The sequence below is a fragment of the Sebastes umbrosus genome, chromosome 9 (assembly GCF_015220745.1).
Source record: "Sebastes umbrosus isolate fSebUmb1 chromosome 9, fSebUmb1.pri, whole genome shotgun sequence".
NCBI classification, from domain to species: domain Eukaryota; kingdom Metazoa; phylum Chordata; class Actinopteri; order Perciformes; family Sebastidae; genus Sebastes; species Sebastes umbrosus.
Window position 1 is genome coordinate 29,954,341 of NC_051277.1, and position 15,909 is coordinate 29,970,249.

General features: G+C 39.7%; 1 protein-coding gene and 1 long non-coding RNA gene across 6 annotated transcripts in view; one reads left to right on the plus strand and one right to left on the minus strand.

The window, feature by feature from the left end:
* The window catches only part of csnk1a1 (casein kinase 1, alpha 1), a 34,357-nt gene extending 19,486 nt beyond the window's left edge, over positions 1-14,871 (plus strand). For 3 of the 5 annotated variants that reach the window (XM_037780034.1, XM_037780036.1, XM_037780038.1), the window contains 6 exons: positions 1,681-1,820; positions 2,583-2,661; positions 3,536-3,610; positions 3,696-3,802; positions 5,193-5,341; positions 14,014-14,871. In XM_037780034.1, coding sequence (XP_037635962.1) covers positions 1,681-1,820; positions 2,583-2,661; positions 3,536-3,610; positions 3,696-3,802; positions 5,193-5,341; positions 14,014-14,021 — 558 coding nt within the window. In that variant the 3' untranslated portion in view covers positions 14,022-14,871. Of the gene's footprint in view, positions 1-1,680; positions 1,821-2,582; positions 2,662-3,535; positions 3,611-3,695; positions 3,803-5,192; positions 5,347-14,013 lie in introns of those variants that run through there. The other 2 variants (XM_037780035.1, XM_037780037.1) reach the window with 1 other exon arrangement.
* Positions 14,256-15,909, minus strand: part of LOC119494281 — a 30,507-nt gene continuing 28,853 nt past the window's right edge. Inside the window, exon 4 of the long non-coding RNA XR_005208163.1 lies at positions 14,256-14,362. This is a non-coding gene — a long non-coding RNA (uncharacterized LOC119494281). The remainder of the gene's footprint in view (positions 14,363-15,909) is intronic.

Sequence of the window (15,909 nt, forward strand, 5' to 3'; positions counted from 1 at the left end):
TACCTGTTAGGGCTGAAAACCAGTTGTTGTTTTTCTGCTTTGTGCTTCAGTGTAGGAAGTCACATCAATATTTATCCTGTTCTTTAACTTAAGACATGATCATCTGCTCTACTTACATTCACAAACAACATAGCACACACTTGTTTATGTTATTAGGACACCTGTATGACAGATGTTAATAAAATAAACCACTTTGGTGAGATCTGGCCTTCACATGGGTTGAATTCTGGTTGAGGATGATGAATACAATCACTAAATGTACCAATTGTAGAGATCTTATAGACCTTAAATTGACCAATAACTACTGTTTTTTTTAATAGCAACAGTCTGAACAGCATAAAACCTGGAAGGTAGTGAGTGACGTTAATCTTAAAATGAGATTGAACTCCCAGTCTTGCACTGCAGAGGAGTGTTCTCTGGACTTTATTTACACCAGTAACACATTGCTTTTCACAGTGACGGCTCTGGCAAACAGTGACTGTCTACGGGTTATGTAACAAAAAGGGCTTGTCTTAACTATTGAGGATGTATGCAGATGGATAAACTGACACAGGACAATAGAAACACAGAGCCCTCAACCTGTCATTTTATGCCCTGTTGAGCTCATGTAATGATGAAACAGATACTTGCTACTGGTCCCAGAATCCATATGATTGCCTTTTTTTTGCCTGTGAAGCCCACATTAGCAGCCTGGTTGTCTGGATATTTAGATTAGCAGTTAGCACACACACACACACGTGGTGAGGTTGGGATGGGTTTAGTGTGTCTTTTTAGTCTGCTCGTTCTGAAGTGTTCAACTTGTGCATGATCACGGAGTATACCTTGGATGTTTACTGTGTACGAGCCATTAAAAATTACAGATGACTCTGCAACACTGTTAACCCTCATAACACAGCCTCTCAAAATTACAGTGTAAATAAGTGGCAGAATCGTCACACGGTCCAACAAAAGGGCCGACTGTAGAACAGCATAGTTTAGGAAAACAGCTGTAAAGTAAGCCACACAATACATTGTAGGAGATTGAAACTGGGCAGCTTGATGAGTCAAGTGTGAAACTGAGCAACCTCAAGTCAATAATACAATGGATCATATCTATCTTATGTAGAAATCATATGATAATACCCATCGTTCGTAGCCTCTGCACTAAACTGTTTTTAGCCATTAAAGAGAGCGTGCTCTCGCAGCCTAATGACAACAATGTGTTGTAATGGAATCATTTTATTAATCTTAATTTGTATACCTTTCTTTCTTTTTTTTAATACAACATCTAAAGGTTCTTTTAATGATTAAAAGAAAACAACAATGCAATCATATTGTACAAGGGGAACTCAAAACCTGTCTGAGATAACATCTGGAAGTTGGCTAGTTTTACTATGGTGTAAGATTTCTGTTACCACATTGAAGGTATGAGAAGCGACTTTATTTTTTAGGTAGTAGTTGTTGATGTGACCCTTTCCACCTGTGCATGTTAATTTTCTCACAAGGATCTCCTCAATTAATGCGATCATGTTTTGGACATTCATGTTTTACAGCAGGACTCAGCTAATTTTTCTGTGTTTTTAAAATGGAAGAAAATATGTAATTTTGTGCATCTTCATTTCTGATAACTTTTGGATGATCTTTTGCTCTGTGGGGTGTCACTGACGGATAACCACCATGTGCTCTCTCCCTCTCTGTTAGTTGTTCCTTATTGACTTTGGTTTGGCGAAGAAGTACCGAGACAACCGAACACGACAGCACATCCCCTACAGAGAAGACAAGAACCTGACTGGCACAGCGCGCTATGCCTCCATCAATGCACATCTGGGCATTGAACAGAGGTCTGTGCACACGTTTAATATTTGATTCTCAAAGACAATATTCAGAGAAAATAATTTTCCTTTTTTTTAAAGATAAAAAGCTATCAATCATCTATTATCTATCTATCTATCAGCTCTCTAGAAAATTGAAAGATGTTTCTGAATTGATTCACAACTTTCACTACCGCGGCTGTCTGCCTTGCGCGCACTGAATGCACCACATGACCGGAGACACGCAACGTCACTTTGATTAACTGAAAATAAAATGTAACATTAGGTCGAGCTGAACATGGAATAATTCAACAACACCCGTAATGATGGTAGAGAACTCTGCTGCAGAGAGAGTGACACTGTGTTCTAATGGGACAGGACAGTAAACAAACGTCGTACCTATCAGCTGTGAGCTCCAGTCTCCGCCATTGTTGTTGGAGGTGCAAACACTGGAGGTTGAGGTGCAAATAGACGTGACGTCACCGTGTAAAAGAATAAAAACTCCATAATCTTTACTCCGTTTTCATGCCATAATTTGCCACGCTGTCTGTAATAGTGCACAGCACAACAAATTAGCACCCCTATGTACTGGATATAGAATCAATTTTGAATTGGGAATAGTTTTGCACTGAGAATCGATTTTTGAATCGAATCGTGACCCCAGGATTTGAAATCGAATTGTGAGATCCCGAAAGATTCACACCCCTAATATTTATATACACATACATACATACTTATATGCAGTGATGCCTTGCTTTTGTACTCAACAACTAACATCATTGTTGTCTGCAGTCGCCGTGATGACATGGAGTCACTAGGCTACGTGCTGATGTACTTCAACAGAACCAGTCTGCCGTGGCAGGGATTAAAGGTATGAAAATATAATTGACTTTGGCAGTGAATGATTCCTTATCTACCTCTATACTCCAGCTGTGTTTTTTCTTTTTTGTGTTGCTTTTTTAAAGTTTCTTTTATTTTTGTTCATTTTATTGAAAACTTAAATACACATCATCAACCCTGTTTTAGGTGTCTGTTTTTACAGTATGTGATTTATACTACTAATGATGCCTTTTTTAGAGTTGAGGTGACATAATATTTTTAAAGCCTTTTGTTACTTGACATGTCCAGGTCACAAGTGCGGAGGAGAGTTATGCTAGGGGTGAGCCACAATGTGTGGTACTGATAATATTTTATGTGCACATACGCAGTAGTGGTGCAACAGTTCAACAAGAAGAAAAACATAACCATTTCTAATACGTTTCAACTCCAAAGTATAGATAGATTGATTGATTATATGAAGCCAAAACACTGAGTTTATACATGAAATAATGCAGGCTACTCAATGGTCAAGTACTCCTATGTTCAGATAATTGTCCCTTCTGTGTCTCTGGCAACTCATTAACTAATTAACAGGCCTGTATAAAATAGTGTTGCAACAGTTCGACAAGGCCACGGTTCGGTCTGTACAATCATTGAACCGTTTATTTTGTTTTACAGTTAAGTTTTGCATCCTTAATACACAGCGTACACATTTCTGCCACCAAGCACTAGTGTTACTAAGCTACTACAACCGCAGCCAGAGGGCTGTGGTGCCACCATGATTGTTATGCTGCAAAAATAGTAACTCAGATACTGCATTTATGTTGCAAAATGAATATTTTGTCCGTGTCACAGAGGCTATAAAAAGCCATTTGAGTGGCAGTATGTTGCTCGTAGCGTTGTTCATGTATTTCTGTGTTTGTCAGGCTGCGACAAAGAAGCAAAAGTATGAGAAGATCTCGGAGAAGAAGATGTCCACCCCTGTTGAGGTCCTCTGTAAGGTAAGAAAACGTTAAGCACGGACAGTGGTTAAAGTTATCTCACTCCACATTCACACAACTCAATTGTATGAATTCATGTTTCCAGGGTTTCCCAGCGGAGTTTGCTATGTATCTGAACTACTGCCGTGGCTTACGCTTTGAGGAGGCTCCAGACTACATGTACCTGCGCCAACTGTTCCGCATCCTTTTCAGGTAAACACACATACAATTTTTGCTCTGGTCCTTTCTTGATACCAGCACTGATTCAGGTCTGTCTTCTGTTATTTATGACAAAATAAACCCAAGAGTAAAGACAAGTTTGGTTTATTATACGCTGCTCCAGTCCATCACTTGTGCTACAAACCCGGTATTATACAAGCACCGGTGCTAAATTAGTATTGATTATCTCCGGCGTTAGCAGTTTTGGTGTAATTTTTTATCACGCTGCAGCGTCTCTTCTGCTCTCTGTGTCGGGGCTGTGCTCCTCCACATACATACAAACACACACACACAGCGAAGTCAGCGAATAGCAAAGCAGAATGGCAGCGGTGGAGACAGCGAAGTGAACCAGATGAAGTGAACTCAAAGATTACTCGAGTAGACAACTACGCTCGTTACTGTAAGTGCAGTAAAAACCTTTGCGAGTAACAAACCAATACTTAATCAGTATTCCTGTTCAACAAGCATAAACATGATGTAAACACGTAGAAAAGTGACATTTCAATCTGCTCTGTCCACAGTCTCTCATCCACCGGCACTTTTACACAAGCACAGCGCGCTAGCTCGGCTGATAGCGAATTGTTACAACCGAGCTAAAACAAAAGCTGTCTGTATGTAGTCTGTTATCTTAGTTTGCCACGTATCTTAAAATCTGGCAAATTCTTGTAAAATGATCGGCTGGGTGAGACAAAGCAGCCCCCCCCCCCCTCTCTACCAGCGGTACCTGCAGGTAGTGAATCACATCAGCAGAGGGAGGAGGACAGAGGACAGGAGGAATGACTGATGTCTGTGTTCTTCACTGTTTATCAATTTGACTCAGGAATATTATTTATTTTATTGACACTCTAGATTAATTTCCAGTGAGGTGTTGCATTTAAATAGTGACTTTGCTGTTGTAAACATTACTGTGGCTGCTCTAGAAACACTTCATTATATTTTAAATATAAATAAATTATACTCCTGTTCTGAATTTATTCTTTTTTTTTTTTTTAAATAATATATTAAAAAGCAATTATTTAGTAATGAAAAAGAACCGATAAGAGTATTGATAAAATCCTAACAATATTATTGAATTAGACTTCTTTTGTTTCTCCATTGTCTATTGTTATATCTGTAGTATAAATACATGAACAAAGCAAGCTACATGTGTGCATCAGTGCAGACTGATTTCTATGCCATCACCGTATAGGAATATGCTGCTGTTCTTCCTACTATTCTTTCTGTCTTCCTTCCCTCTTCTTTCCTGTCTGACTTTGCCCTCCACTCTGCCATAGTTTTCCTTACTTCATTCCTTCTTTTCTACGCTGCTGTCCTTCTATAAACCGTTTCAAACTGTTGATTGTTAGGAATACTGGGCTGATAACTTTTTTTCTGTGTATTTTAGGACTCTGAACCATCAGTATGACTACACATTTGACTGGACCATGCTGAAACAGAAAGCAGCCCAGCAGGGGGCCTCCTCCGGGGGCCAGGGCCAGCAGGCACAAACCCCCACAGGCAAGCAAACTGACAAACCCAAGCCTAACATGAAAGGTTAGTAGCAAACAGCCAAGCGACGTTTTTTACAGACACCAATTGCTCATATATTCATTCAGTTTTGTATTTAGGACTATTAGATATTGTTTTATTCCCTTAACCCACACCCTTTTTTAAAAAGAATAAATCACCAAATTGGAAATCAAAAGCAAATAAAGCTTATTATTCCTGTTGGAATGATGAAGCCAAACAGCATTTCAAGTTTCAGGAGGCACCCTAAAAGAACAGAAAATCCCAAATACAAGAATTTGATACAATTGGTCTGTCTTGCAGAAGCAAAGACGTCCTTGGGGAATTTGACTACTAACTTTGCTGCCATGCTGTTCTGTTCCTCTTTTGGGGCTGGACGACAGGCTCTCCCCGTTGCGACACTGTTTTAATGCTGACCGTCTCGCTCTGATTACACACCTCTGACTCTTCTGCAGTCTGTCTCTTATTAACATTCCCTCTCCAAACTGGATGATGATGAAAATCTCTTCATTATGTTTCCCTTCCTTACTTAACACCTGTTTTTCCGTGCTACTTGACCTGTGACATTAATGATCCACACCCGGTGTCAAGCAGATGGAGTCAAGGTGTGGCTCATTGGGGACAACAACCTGAGGAATATTGGTCTCTCAGGACTGGAGTAAAGGGTATACCTGTGATGTCACTGTGAAAGTTTCCACGGTCGCCCTCCCGGGTGACAAACATGAAGTGTGGTCTGCCGTAGTGCATTCACGTGGGAAACCAAAAGATGGAAAACACTTCCAGAGTGGTAAAAAGCTGTAAACGACTTCACAGTCTGGTTCAGAAAGAATTCAAGCAAGAATTCTGACTGCTAAATACCAGGCAACTTGAAGTGAAGGGAGTTTTTTTTAAGAGGCTGTGTAACATTAACTAACCAAGCACATGGTTTTCCGAATGAAACGTATTTTTACAAGCCTGTCCACAAACGGGAATGTCTTTTTAGGGCATTGTGATTTTGATGAGGTCTAAAAGTGCAGTATGGGAGTATTAACACTCAACCAACAAAGGGAAGTCAGTCTGCAATACATGCAGAGAAGATGTCACATGGGCAGCGCAATGGCTCTTCTTAAGATGATGTCGAAAAGCTCTCTCGAGTATTTACTTACAGTGAAAATTTACCACCTTTTTATAAAATCGGTGTTGATGGTAAATGTTAGTCCACTGGAGAAATAAATTCAGTGTGTAAAGTGCTTGCTATATTGACCGAGAAAACGGAGTTCTCCTGCTCGCTGAGCCGTGCCAACTGCCCACATGTACCTGGATGCATTGCACGCAAGCGCCGAGTTCGCTACGATGAATATACAAAATAAACTCACAAAATGTCAAAGGAAATATTCTTACATCTAAACGGAGAAATACAACCATACAACTTAGTGAATTCAAATTTCTCTTTTACCGAGTTTGGAGTTCGGCAAGAGAGACCTGCCGTCCAACTCTTACTGCAGCTCACAAAACTACCAACCAACTGTGGCCAACGATGGCTTTCCCCAGCACTAATGTCTCTGCAAAGGGGCTGTACTCCACTACTGGTGATATAATGTTAACTAGAATGGCACTCTGAGAGCGCAGACCTCTGCCCCCCCTCTCCGTTCAGCTTGCGCCACCATCCACGTGTATTTTTGTTTATGTTGAGATCAGCCGTACGTAGCGGAGCATCGTAAAACACTTCATTGAAACCTGACAGAAACAAAATAAACTCGACCTATACCGTCGTCGTTACTCTTTCCAACAATCACCAAGTGTGCTTTGGTTGAACTCAAGTGTAATTTAAACAAGTTTAATGTGAAAAAATTGAATCTTGTCTTTGGGGACAAAATGAATAGGACTTTTACTTCTGGAACCAGATGTGCCCAAAATAGCTTCTCCCACTTCACAACTCTATAAAGACAAAGACGATTGGCACAATAGAATCCCACGATACATCTATGGCTAGCCAGCGTATCTATTGGAGCTCACTTCCATATAGTATTACGTACCAGTCTTGATTAAACTCTGAATTAACTTTTGTTCTGTTGAATAGTAGGGATGCACCGATCCAAATTTTTCAGTTCTGATACCGATAGTGATACCTGGGCTTTGGGTATCGGACCGTACTGATCTGATACCAGTGTATAATTAATAAGCTGAATGCCTCACTGTGTGGAAGTGACTGGGATCATTCTTTTATGTGTAAGGCAACGTCAGGCTAGACTTAAACATTGCTTCCTAACTTTGTAAAAGAAAATGTAACAAATAAATACATAGAAATAAATTACTGTAATAATGTTTTATTAAATTAATAAATCATACACCAGCAACTTGCTAAAAGAAATTTTCAAAATTAACAGAAATTATAATAGAAGTGTAAACCTTTATAATGCAGCAACAAATTGGTCAAAATTTAAACAGGAACTATTTAATCAACTCCATTATATAATGTACATAAACATCAAATTAAACTGAATAGATTGTTCCATTGTCACCGATACCTGATCCCGCTATTCGAGTCGGTATCGGCCCGATATCGGTGCATCCCTATTCAAGAACTACAGGGACTACCTACCTTTTCCATTTTGTGAAATATTGCTTTCAGTTTTTGTTGCTTTCTAACATCATGTATTTTCTAAAATGTTTTGTCGAGTGTTGTGTTTCCGGTTCTATTGTTGTGCTTCAGGTTTTGTTATTGTGTTTCATCCAGTGTTACTCTGTTTTGCATCTCAGGGCCACCATTATTTGTCTGTTTGTTTTATAATTGATACAGGATTGAGCTTTGAAGATTGGTCATGTCATGAGTTTGCATTGCACTTCACTTTCCTACTCGGGTAGTTCTTCCACTTGCTGTTCAGTTCAGGCTTCAACAGATCCTGTTGACGGTCACAGTCAGGAGTGTCTGACATGCAGCCTGTTTTCCTGGTTAAAAACATGGAACGCTGAGAACCTGATATAATGCCAAGACTTCCTAATCGCTTTCACTTAAGATATTTTTTAAAAGGGGGAATTTGTTAAGTCATATATTTTTCTCATTAATTTTCTCTTCCATGCATTTCCAGTTGAGCAGGCACTGATTGAGTGGCACAGAATAACTGATTTGAAGATCTTAAGTCCACCTAAACTGCAGTAAACACGGCAACTCTTCACTTCCATAGTTCAACTTATTAAATAGATCTGTCACATAAAAGTAGATGTTAAAATATGACCCACTTATAACCTCTATTGAAATCAAATGTAACTACTCTGAACCACCCTTAATGAATATAACTGCATACTTCCTGCATCATCTGTCACAGTTAAAGCCACAATCACTTCTTTGCTGAAAGTCTTTCACTTTGCACCTACAGAAAGTAATTGGTTAGCTTCAACACAATATAAGCTTAAAAACATTTCCAAAGAAAATATGACAGTGGTCCAGAAACTAAACAAACGCAATGAAAAGTAGATTTCAGAGTTTGTTGTTTAACACTTCTATCCTGTTGGTCCTGCCTGCTCTTGCCTTGTTGAACAATCTTACCATCTCTACTAGACTAGTTTTGCTGTTCACAGGGAGCATCATGGCAGGAGCCATGCCTTGCCTGACAAGGAAACTTCTCCTGAGGCCAATGGCTCATTAGAAGCTGTTCCAACATGTCCAGTTTCTCCCTCCACCCAACCCAAAACATTTACTTATCACCATCCACCTATTAGAAAAGGGCGGTGTTAATTGGTGCAAGTGCTACATATACAGACGGATTTCCATCCAAATTGAATTATTCCATCGTAATCCGTCAATTTTTTATCAGTAACGCAAAAACGTTTGACGCACGTAATGCGGAACCAACATTCACAAGTGCAAGCTCTGCTTGGAAACTTGTAGCCATACGCCGCTAGCCAAACAAGTTATGAGGTTAGCACAACAAGAGGTTCTGCGTGCGAGTCAGTCGCACTACGTTGAGCGCAAATGAAATGGAGCTGGAAGACCGGCCTGCAGGTTCCCAGCCACCTACAACAGCAATGTAGAGAGAGTTGTGTATGAGGACGGTGTGTCACCGTCGCTCCACCATTGTAGGAGATGTGAATGGAAAGTTAACTCCTTATCCCCGCTGCTTTCAAGAAGCCTTTAGATGCAAAAGCAGAACAGGATAAAACAATTACAGAAGTAATTGGCATTTACTTTGGCATATAGCCAATGTGGAACTAATTGAAACACTCCTCCTAATGCACATGTTTAGTTTTTTATTATTCTATTTATTTAGTATTTTACATACAGCATTATATATGCTCTTCAGGTTTATAACCTATTGTGAGTGACCTGTTCGGTTTGTTGAGTGTTCGTACAGTGTAATACAGAAGGGTTTTGTTCCGTTTTAATAGTTTACCAAAGTTACCAGTAGACAAAATGCTGATGTGTTTGCATGCCTGTAATCTACACTTGGGTGATACAACACTGGCAAGATGAAGAGTGACACTATTGTTCAGTAAGATTGAAGCTGTTATTTGACGGTCTTCACAGGTCTCGAGCATGATTCAGTCGTGAGGTCGTACAGCAGACACCGTTGCAGCTTTACCCATACTCTGTTCCAACACTGCACTAGTGGTGGATGTGTGGCAGTTGTCCTACCAATTAAAATTCTTTTCAACGGATTATTATTTAAAAAAAGCAAAATGTCTTTTTTATTTTTTTTTTTATTGACATGAACAAAATCCAAAATATCTGTAATGCCTGTGTTGCCTATCTCAGTGAGGTTAAAACAAGGTTCAATGAATAGTTTTGATACCAAAAGCCGATATACAAGCGTTTTAAACATAGTCTTAATGTACACAGACAGTGCTGAACACTTTTTAAAAAAACACGCGATGACGTGGAATAAACCAAAATGGAGTACACAGCTGAACGCTGCTTGAACACCCATTCATACCATGGACGTATAGATGGACAATGTGTCTCCACTTCCTCCCACTGTATAAAAGTGAAGCCAAAATATCTCAGATATGGGCGCTGGCATGTTGCGCTTTTGACGTAATTTTAGGGCTGCACGATTATAAAAAAAATATCTAATTGCGATTATTTTGACTGATGTTGCATTTGCGATATTAGAGAGAATGACAATTTTATTTAAAAGATGGTTTCTTAAGTCTGTAGAACATGATGTGTAGGCCAAGAATCTGCAGCACCAAGACAGCACGAGTATTTAAATTTAAACGCTAATTTTAACAAATATTTTGCTTCCTGCGATTTGAAAATTGTAGTAAGACATATTGCGATTTTGATAAAATTGATGAATTGTGCAGCCCTACATCATTTGGAGCCAGAGTCTGTGCAGTAGTGATCGGGGTCTGGAGCCGTGGTATCGAGGTCTCGCCCACACACCCGCCCGAGCCAATCACGAGCCGAGCTAAGCCACTGATCGTTAGCGTGAGCCACCTAGCTGCTACGTTAGCATCAAGGTAGCTTTTTTTTGGCTAACCTTAATATCTCTATAACTACATTTATGATCAAAGTGACTCATGTTCTATTACACAGACTGTCAATCACGATGTTACACCCCCATCACACACACATCATCTTTAGGAAAAATGTATTTCACGTGTACTTTGATTTTTTGCAATCAAGATGTTTTGGCTTCATTTTTGTGGCGCTGTCATGTCGTCCATCTTTATATACAGTCTATGGTTCATATGTGAATACACAAGGTGTGTGTTAAAGTGACATAATAGCCCCTTTCACACAGAGATTCCACAGTACTGCCGTTAAGAACATCCACCGTTGGATCGGCTTTGCTTTTTCACACTAAACAAAACAACGGCATAATGTTGCCCTGCTGTGTGATTTTCAGATAGCGCGTCGGCGTCTAGTGTGCGTGTAGTCCCACGGTGCTGGCAGTCCCTTTCACACAGACATCGGCTCGGGTCTGTTACTGCCTCCGCTACCCCCCATTCCGTCTCCGTGCCTTTCATACAAAACAGCGAGGCAGAATAACGGCGTAACATTCCCACCTTGAACAGGCAGTGTTCAACCATACAGGCAGGTTTCAACCATAGTTCTAGGCTTTCATAGAGGTGTAACTGTGGGCTAACATCACACTTGGCATTTTACTAATATTGTAACCAGTAGCTTTTTATAACCTCAGCATTGTTCCTTTAAAGCTGTTAACAGAAATAGAACCAGAAAGCCAAACAGGAATGTATGGTGCTGTTGCTCTGGTGTGCAGGGAGTTTAAAACATGCAAATACATAAACACCTCACTGTGTTCCGTGTGTAAGGCAACAACACTATACTTCACTTACTTATAGTGTTTGTCGTAATATAAAAATTACGACTTTGATACGAAACCCTACCTAAATATCGCGATACCAATACCACAGCAAAAATTGAAAACATCAAGAAAAGTAATGGAGCAATAGATGATAGAACATGGAACTTAATTGTTTTATTAAAAATGTATCAATTAAAACAATGAAATGGTATGCAGTAATCTGATGTCCCCTATACTTGAGTTTGTGATTTCTTTGATAGTTAACTTTGTTTGCATTTATTTCTTTTAAAATAAATCGTAACGATTTTTAAATAGATTATTTTAATGCCAGAATCGATATATTTGCTTCAGTTGCGTCTTTGTGGAGGTAGCAGGAAGTTACCGTTTTTATTGTTGTAGTCTGAGTAACCCGACGTCATATCCGTTCCGTATCCGTCAACCAAAACAAACCAGCCGGCCGCCGCGAGCTGAAACAAAAAAGTAAAAAACGGCAGAGTGTCCTCGTGTATACGACCTGCACCCTCACATGTTAAATCCAAAGTGGTAAACACTACACATTCAGTAAAGTATAGAAACACTTTGGGTTTCACACATTGCAGGAAAAGCAGAGCTAGACATCACGGCTAAAGCTGCATGCTAACTCTGTCACGGACAGGAAACGTTATCGTATCGCGGTAATATGCGGTCAAGCCTGTCGTCACTCTCATCTCCGTGGTCAAATGGGCCGACGCTTCAACTGTAGAGCACCCAGATACTGACATTTATGTTAAATGCATTCAAACGGCCCCGATGGAGCTGACCATGGATGTATAAAGAGAACAGAGCTGACGGGAGAGCTAGAGACGGACTTGGAGAAGTTAGAGGAAGTATACACGTGACTACGTTTGGTTTTCAAAATAAGGTGTTAACAAATGTGACAGTATATACAAAATACATATATGAAAATAAGATTAATTGGATTATATGAACCAGAAGTATCAAACATTACATGTCCCTTATAAATTAAAAAGAAAACACCACTAATTTGTGAGGGAAATGTCTTTATTCTTTTAATTTTGGGGTTTCTGGAAAAAATGTAATAAGTAATTCCTGACAATGACTAAAAAAGTTAACAAATCGCAATACATATGGAATCAGCACCCAAGTATCGTATCATAGTAAGTAGTAATCGGGAGATAGGTGAATCGTCCCAGCCCTAAGAGATATGCAGTCATCTAACCACTTGCCTCGCGTGGCTTTGTCTTTTTCTTTATTCACAAACCAAACACTACATGTTGAACTACCTGATCGGTTGTTCTCAATTCAGGATGTCCATAGTGTTTAATTTATCACTGAGATGAACCAGCTTCATTGGATGATTGTGACCCACTAAACTTACTGGAAACATCCAAAAACATAGAATTTGAAATCTAATTTCCTCTAAGCTAAAGAACTTGGGACAACACCTTCCTGTGGGAGAAGACGAGCTGATTGTTCAAAGGGGTGTCAGAAAATATCGTAAAAAATCTAATATCGTGATATTATATTTTGTGATACTGTATCAATTTTTTATTAATAGTTTACATGCTAAGCTTAACTCGGTCAATACTTTATTTCATTTGCAAAGAGATGATCCCTCTCAGTGTATGTGTTCTCTCAGAGTAGTGCCGATGTTGGATGTTACAGCTACTGTGATAAATGCAAATGCAGATCCCACTGATCTGATTGGATAAAAAAAGTAAACTTTTTTTTTACTGAGATTTTATGTATGTGGCGGTGTGTTCTTCATACTGTGACAGTTTTCCTAAAATTAGATAAAAAAATGTCAATGTATCTCCTCACTTACAGTAACGCAATATATTGAATCGTAACCCCTGTATCACGATACATAACGTATTGCCAGATTCTCGCCAGTACACAGCCCTAACTGTTCATAAAACACTACTGTAGTAACACGGGTCAAAACCTCGTCTTCATGGTTCATCTGCCATCATGCATTCAGTGTGCATTCACCCTTACACTGCACAGTTTGTGTAAAATGCTCACACAATTCCCCGGTTTTAGTCCGTGTTCTGTCAGGTAGCAGTCATGTATCCTTTCAAGTGAGTCTTGCAGTTTAAGAACCAAGCGTTGCAGGGTTTCCCATGTAAAGATATAGATGCCCATATAGTCTTCGCAGACATCATTGCACTGTGGAAAACAGGAACTATTCTTTCATACATCTGGCTTTATCCTTTGATGCATTTTCCATTTCTTGTGTCCTGATTTTCTCAAAGCTTGCACCTTTTTTTTAAGGAGACTATTCCTGTTCCCGTACTGTATAACTCTTCCTTCCTCACTGCTGACTACCTGCTTTCAGACACTATCCTGCTGGTGTGGCTGTTGAGCCAGCGTCTGCCTCTGTCTGTATCTCTGACACTGCCGAACGCCGTGGTAATGACGCTGCCTGTGTTTCTGTCTGTGTGTCTGTAGGTTTCTGAGTGGACTCTGCCCTCAGAGCAGAGCTGCAGAAGCGTTGGCAACCAGGACCAACAAGTCTCTCTTCCTGGACAAGCGACAAACAGAAAGTCTGTGTCTCTCCTTCCATAATAACTATCTATGTAATGGAAATGTATAGATTTACACACGCCTTTGTCAGCTGTGTCATCTATATATTCATATGTATATATAATAAAACTCTGCACTCCGAAAGAAAAGAAGAATGAAAAAGCAGGTTTTTTTGGATGTGGAGGCTGTAGCCCCCTGCCCCCACCCCAGACACACACACATACACACACACACACACACACACACACACACACACACACACACACACACACCCCTCATCCACCCCCTGTCTCTGTCCTCCTTTCAGTGTTGACTTTTTGTAAGGTTTCTTTGGAAACTGAAGTTAAGAAGATAGTCAGCTGACCCTCTTTTTTTTTTTTCTCTCCCAGTGGAAACATCTCAAAGCATCTTTTCCCCCCTTCTTCACTCCTCGATTATTTCACTCCCTCCTTTTACCAAGAAAATGTTAAAAACATGTAAACCTGAAAACTGTTCTCCCTTTTTCGTTTCTGAAATAATTGAATGATGCAACCCTGGATGTTATTTACTAAAAAAATCAAAAATGTTGGATTTTCTTTCTTGTTTTCTTTTTTTTTTTCTTTTTTTTTTTCCTATGGTGATTAGGAGTTTGCCTGTTGACAATATAAGCAGCTGATGGCAACAGTCAATGGTAGAATGATACTCTGGCTCTCTCCCTCTCTCTTTAGAGCTCTGAATTATTATTAAATCTGTTGTAAAATGGTCTTCTCCAAAAATACCAATAAAAACATTACATAACTCAGACCTCCAAGCACAAGTCATTATCAACCACCTGTAAACTGTCTCACCAGCACCAGTCATGTGTACGTGTATGATTTGTCTGAACAGGCCCAGCTTATTGCTCTTTTCTTATACCAAGTGTTTCTATAATATGCTGTTTAAACTCAGAAGTACAGTGATGTTCCTCCTCTTCAACTGCTGATGTTTCATCCTCATTGATCTACCACCGTTGCGCTCTGACCGGCTGAGAGTAAAAGCTGTAACGCCCGGGCCACGCTGCTTGTGTGAGCTGTGCATCACGGAAGCTTTTGCTTCTTATTTCGGCGCCCATGTTGGCAGGTTAGAGCAGCCAAGCTGCCCGCAGGAGCAGAGCGGCTCGGCTGCGGTTCGCACCAAAAACAATGATAAGTATATTGACATCATACCAGTAACATTCCTACAGTTTCAATACCCATATCTGTAGAATATCACAGACAAGAAAAAAGTAAATATTTATTTTTTACTCAATACTTTCTGTTTCAAAATAAAAGCCCTTTAGTGTTTTTTTTTTTCTGTGGACAGAATCCCTTCATTTGTTAACACTAGGCTTTTATTCTGAAATATGTGCAGGACATTGTTGTGGAAGATGCAGTGACTTGCACGGCTCCATAAATTAAGTGTACCGGCTTTTATTTGTGGATTATTATTATTTACAAATGAGCACCGGCTTCTTAACCTTTTTCTTTCTAAAACAAATATAAATGACATTTATAATGAAATGAAATAAAACGGCCATTATGAGAGGCAAACTCAATGTAGAAAGGGCTGCAGCAGCAGCAGAAACGCTGCCAGCGTGTACGCCACGTGTGCGAGACACAGTAGTTCAAGAAAGGGAGCAGTAGCGCTCTGCTCACGCAGGCAGTGTGGCCTGGACGCAGTACTGATCATTATCCAGTCAGAGTACATAAACCCACAAATTAGTAGAGACTATCTAAAGCATTCTAGTTAAATGTGTACTACTCAAAGTGGGTCAAATATTCTGCCTGAATGACGATAAACATCAAAACAATGGAAACTACTCTG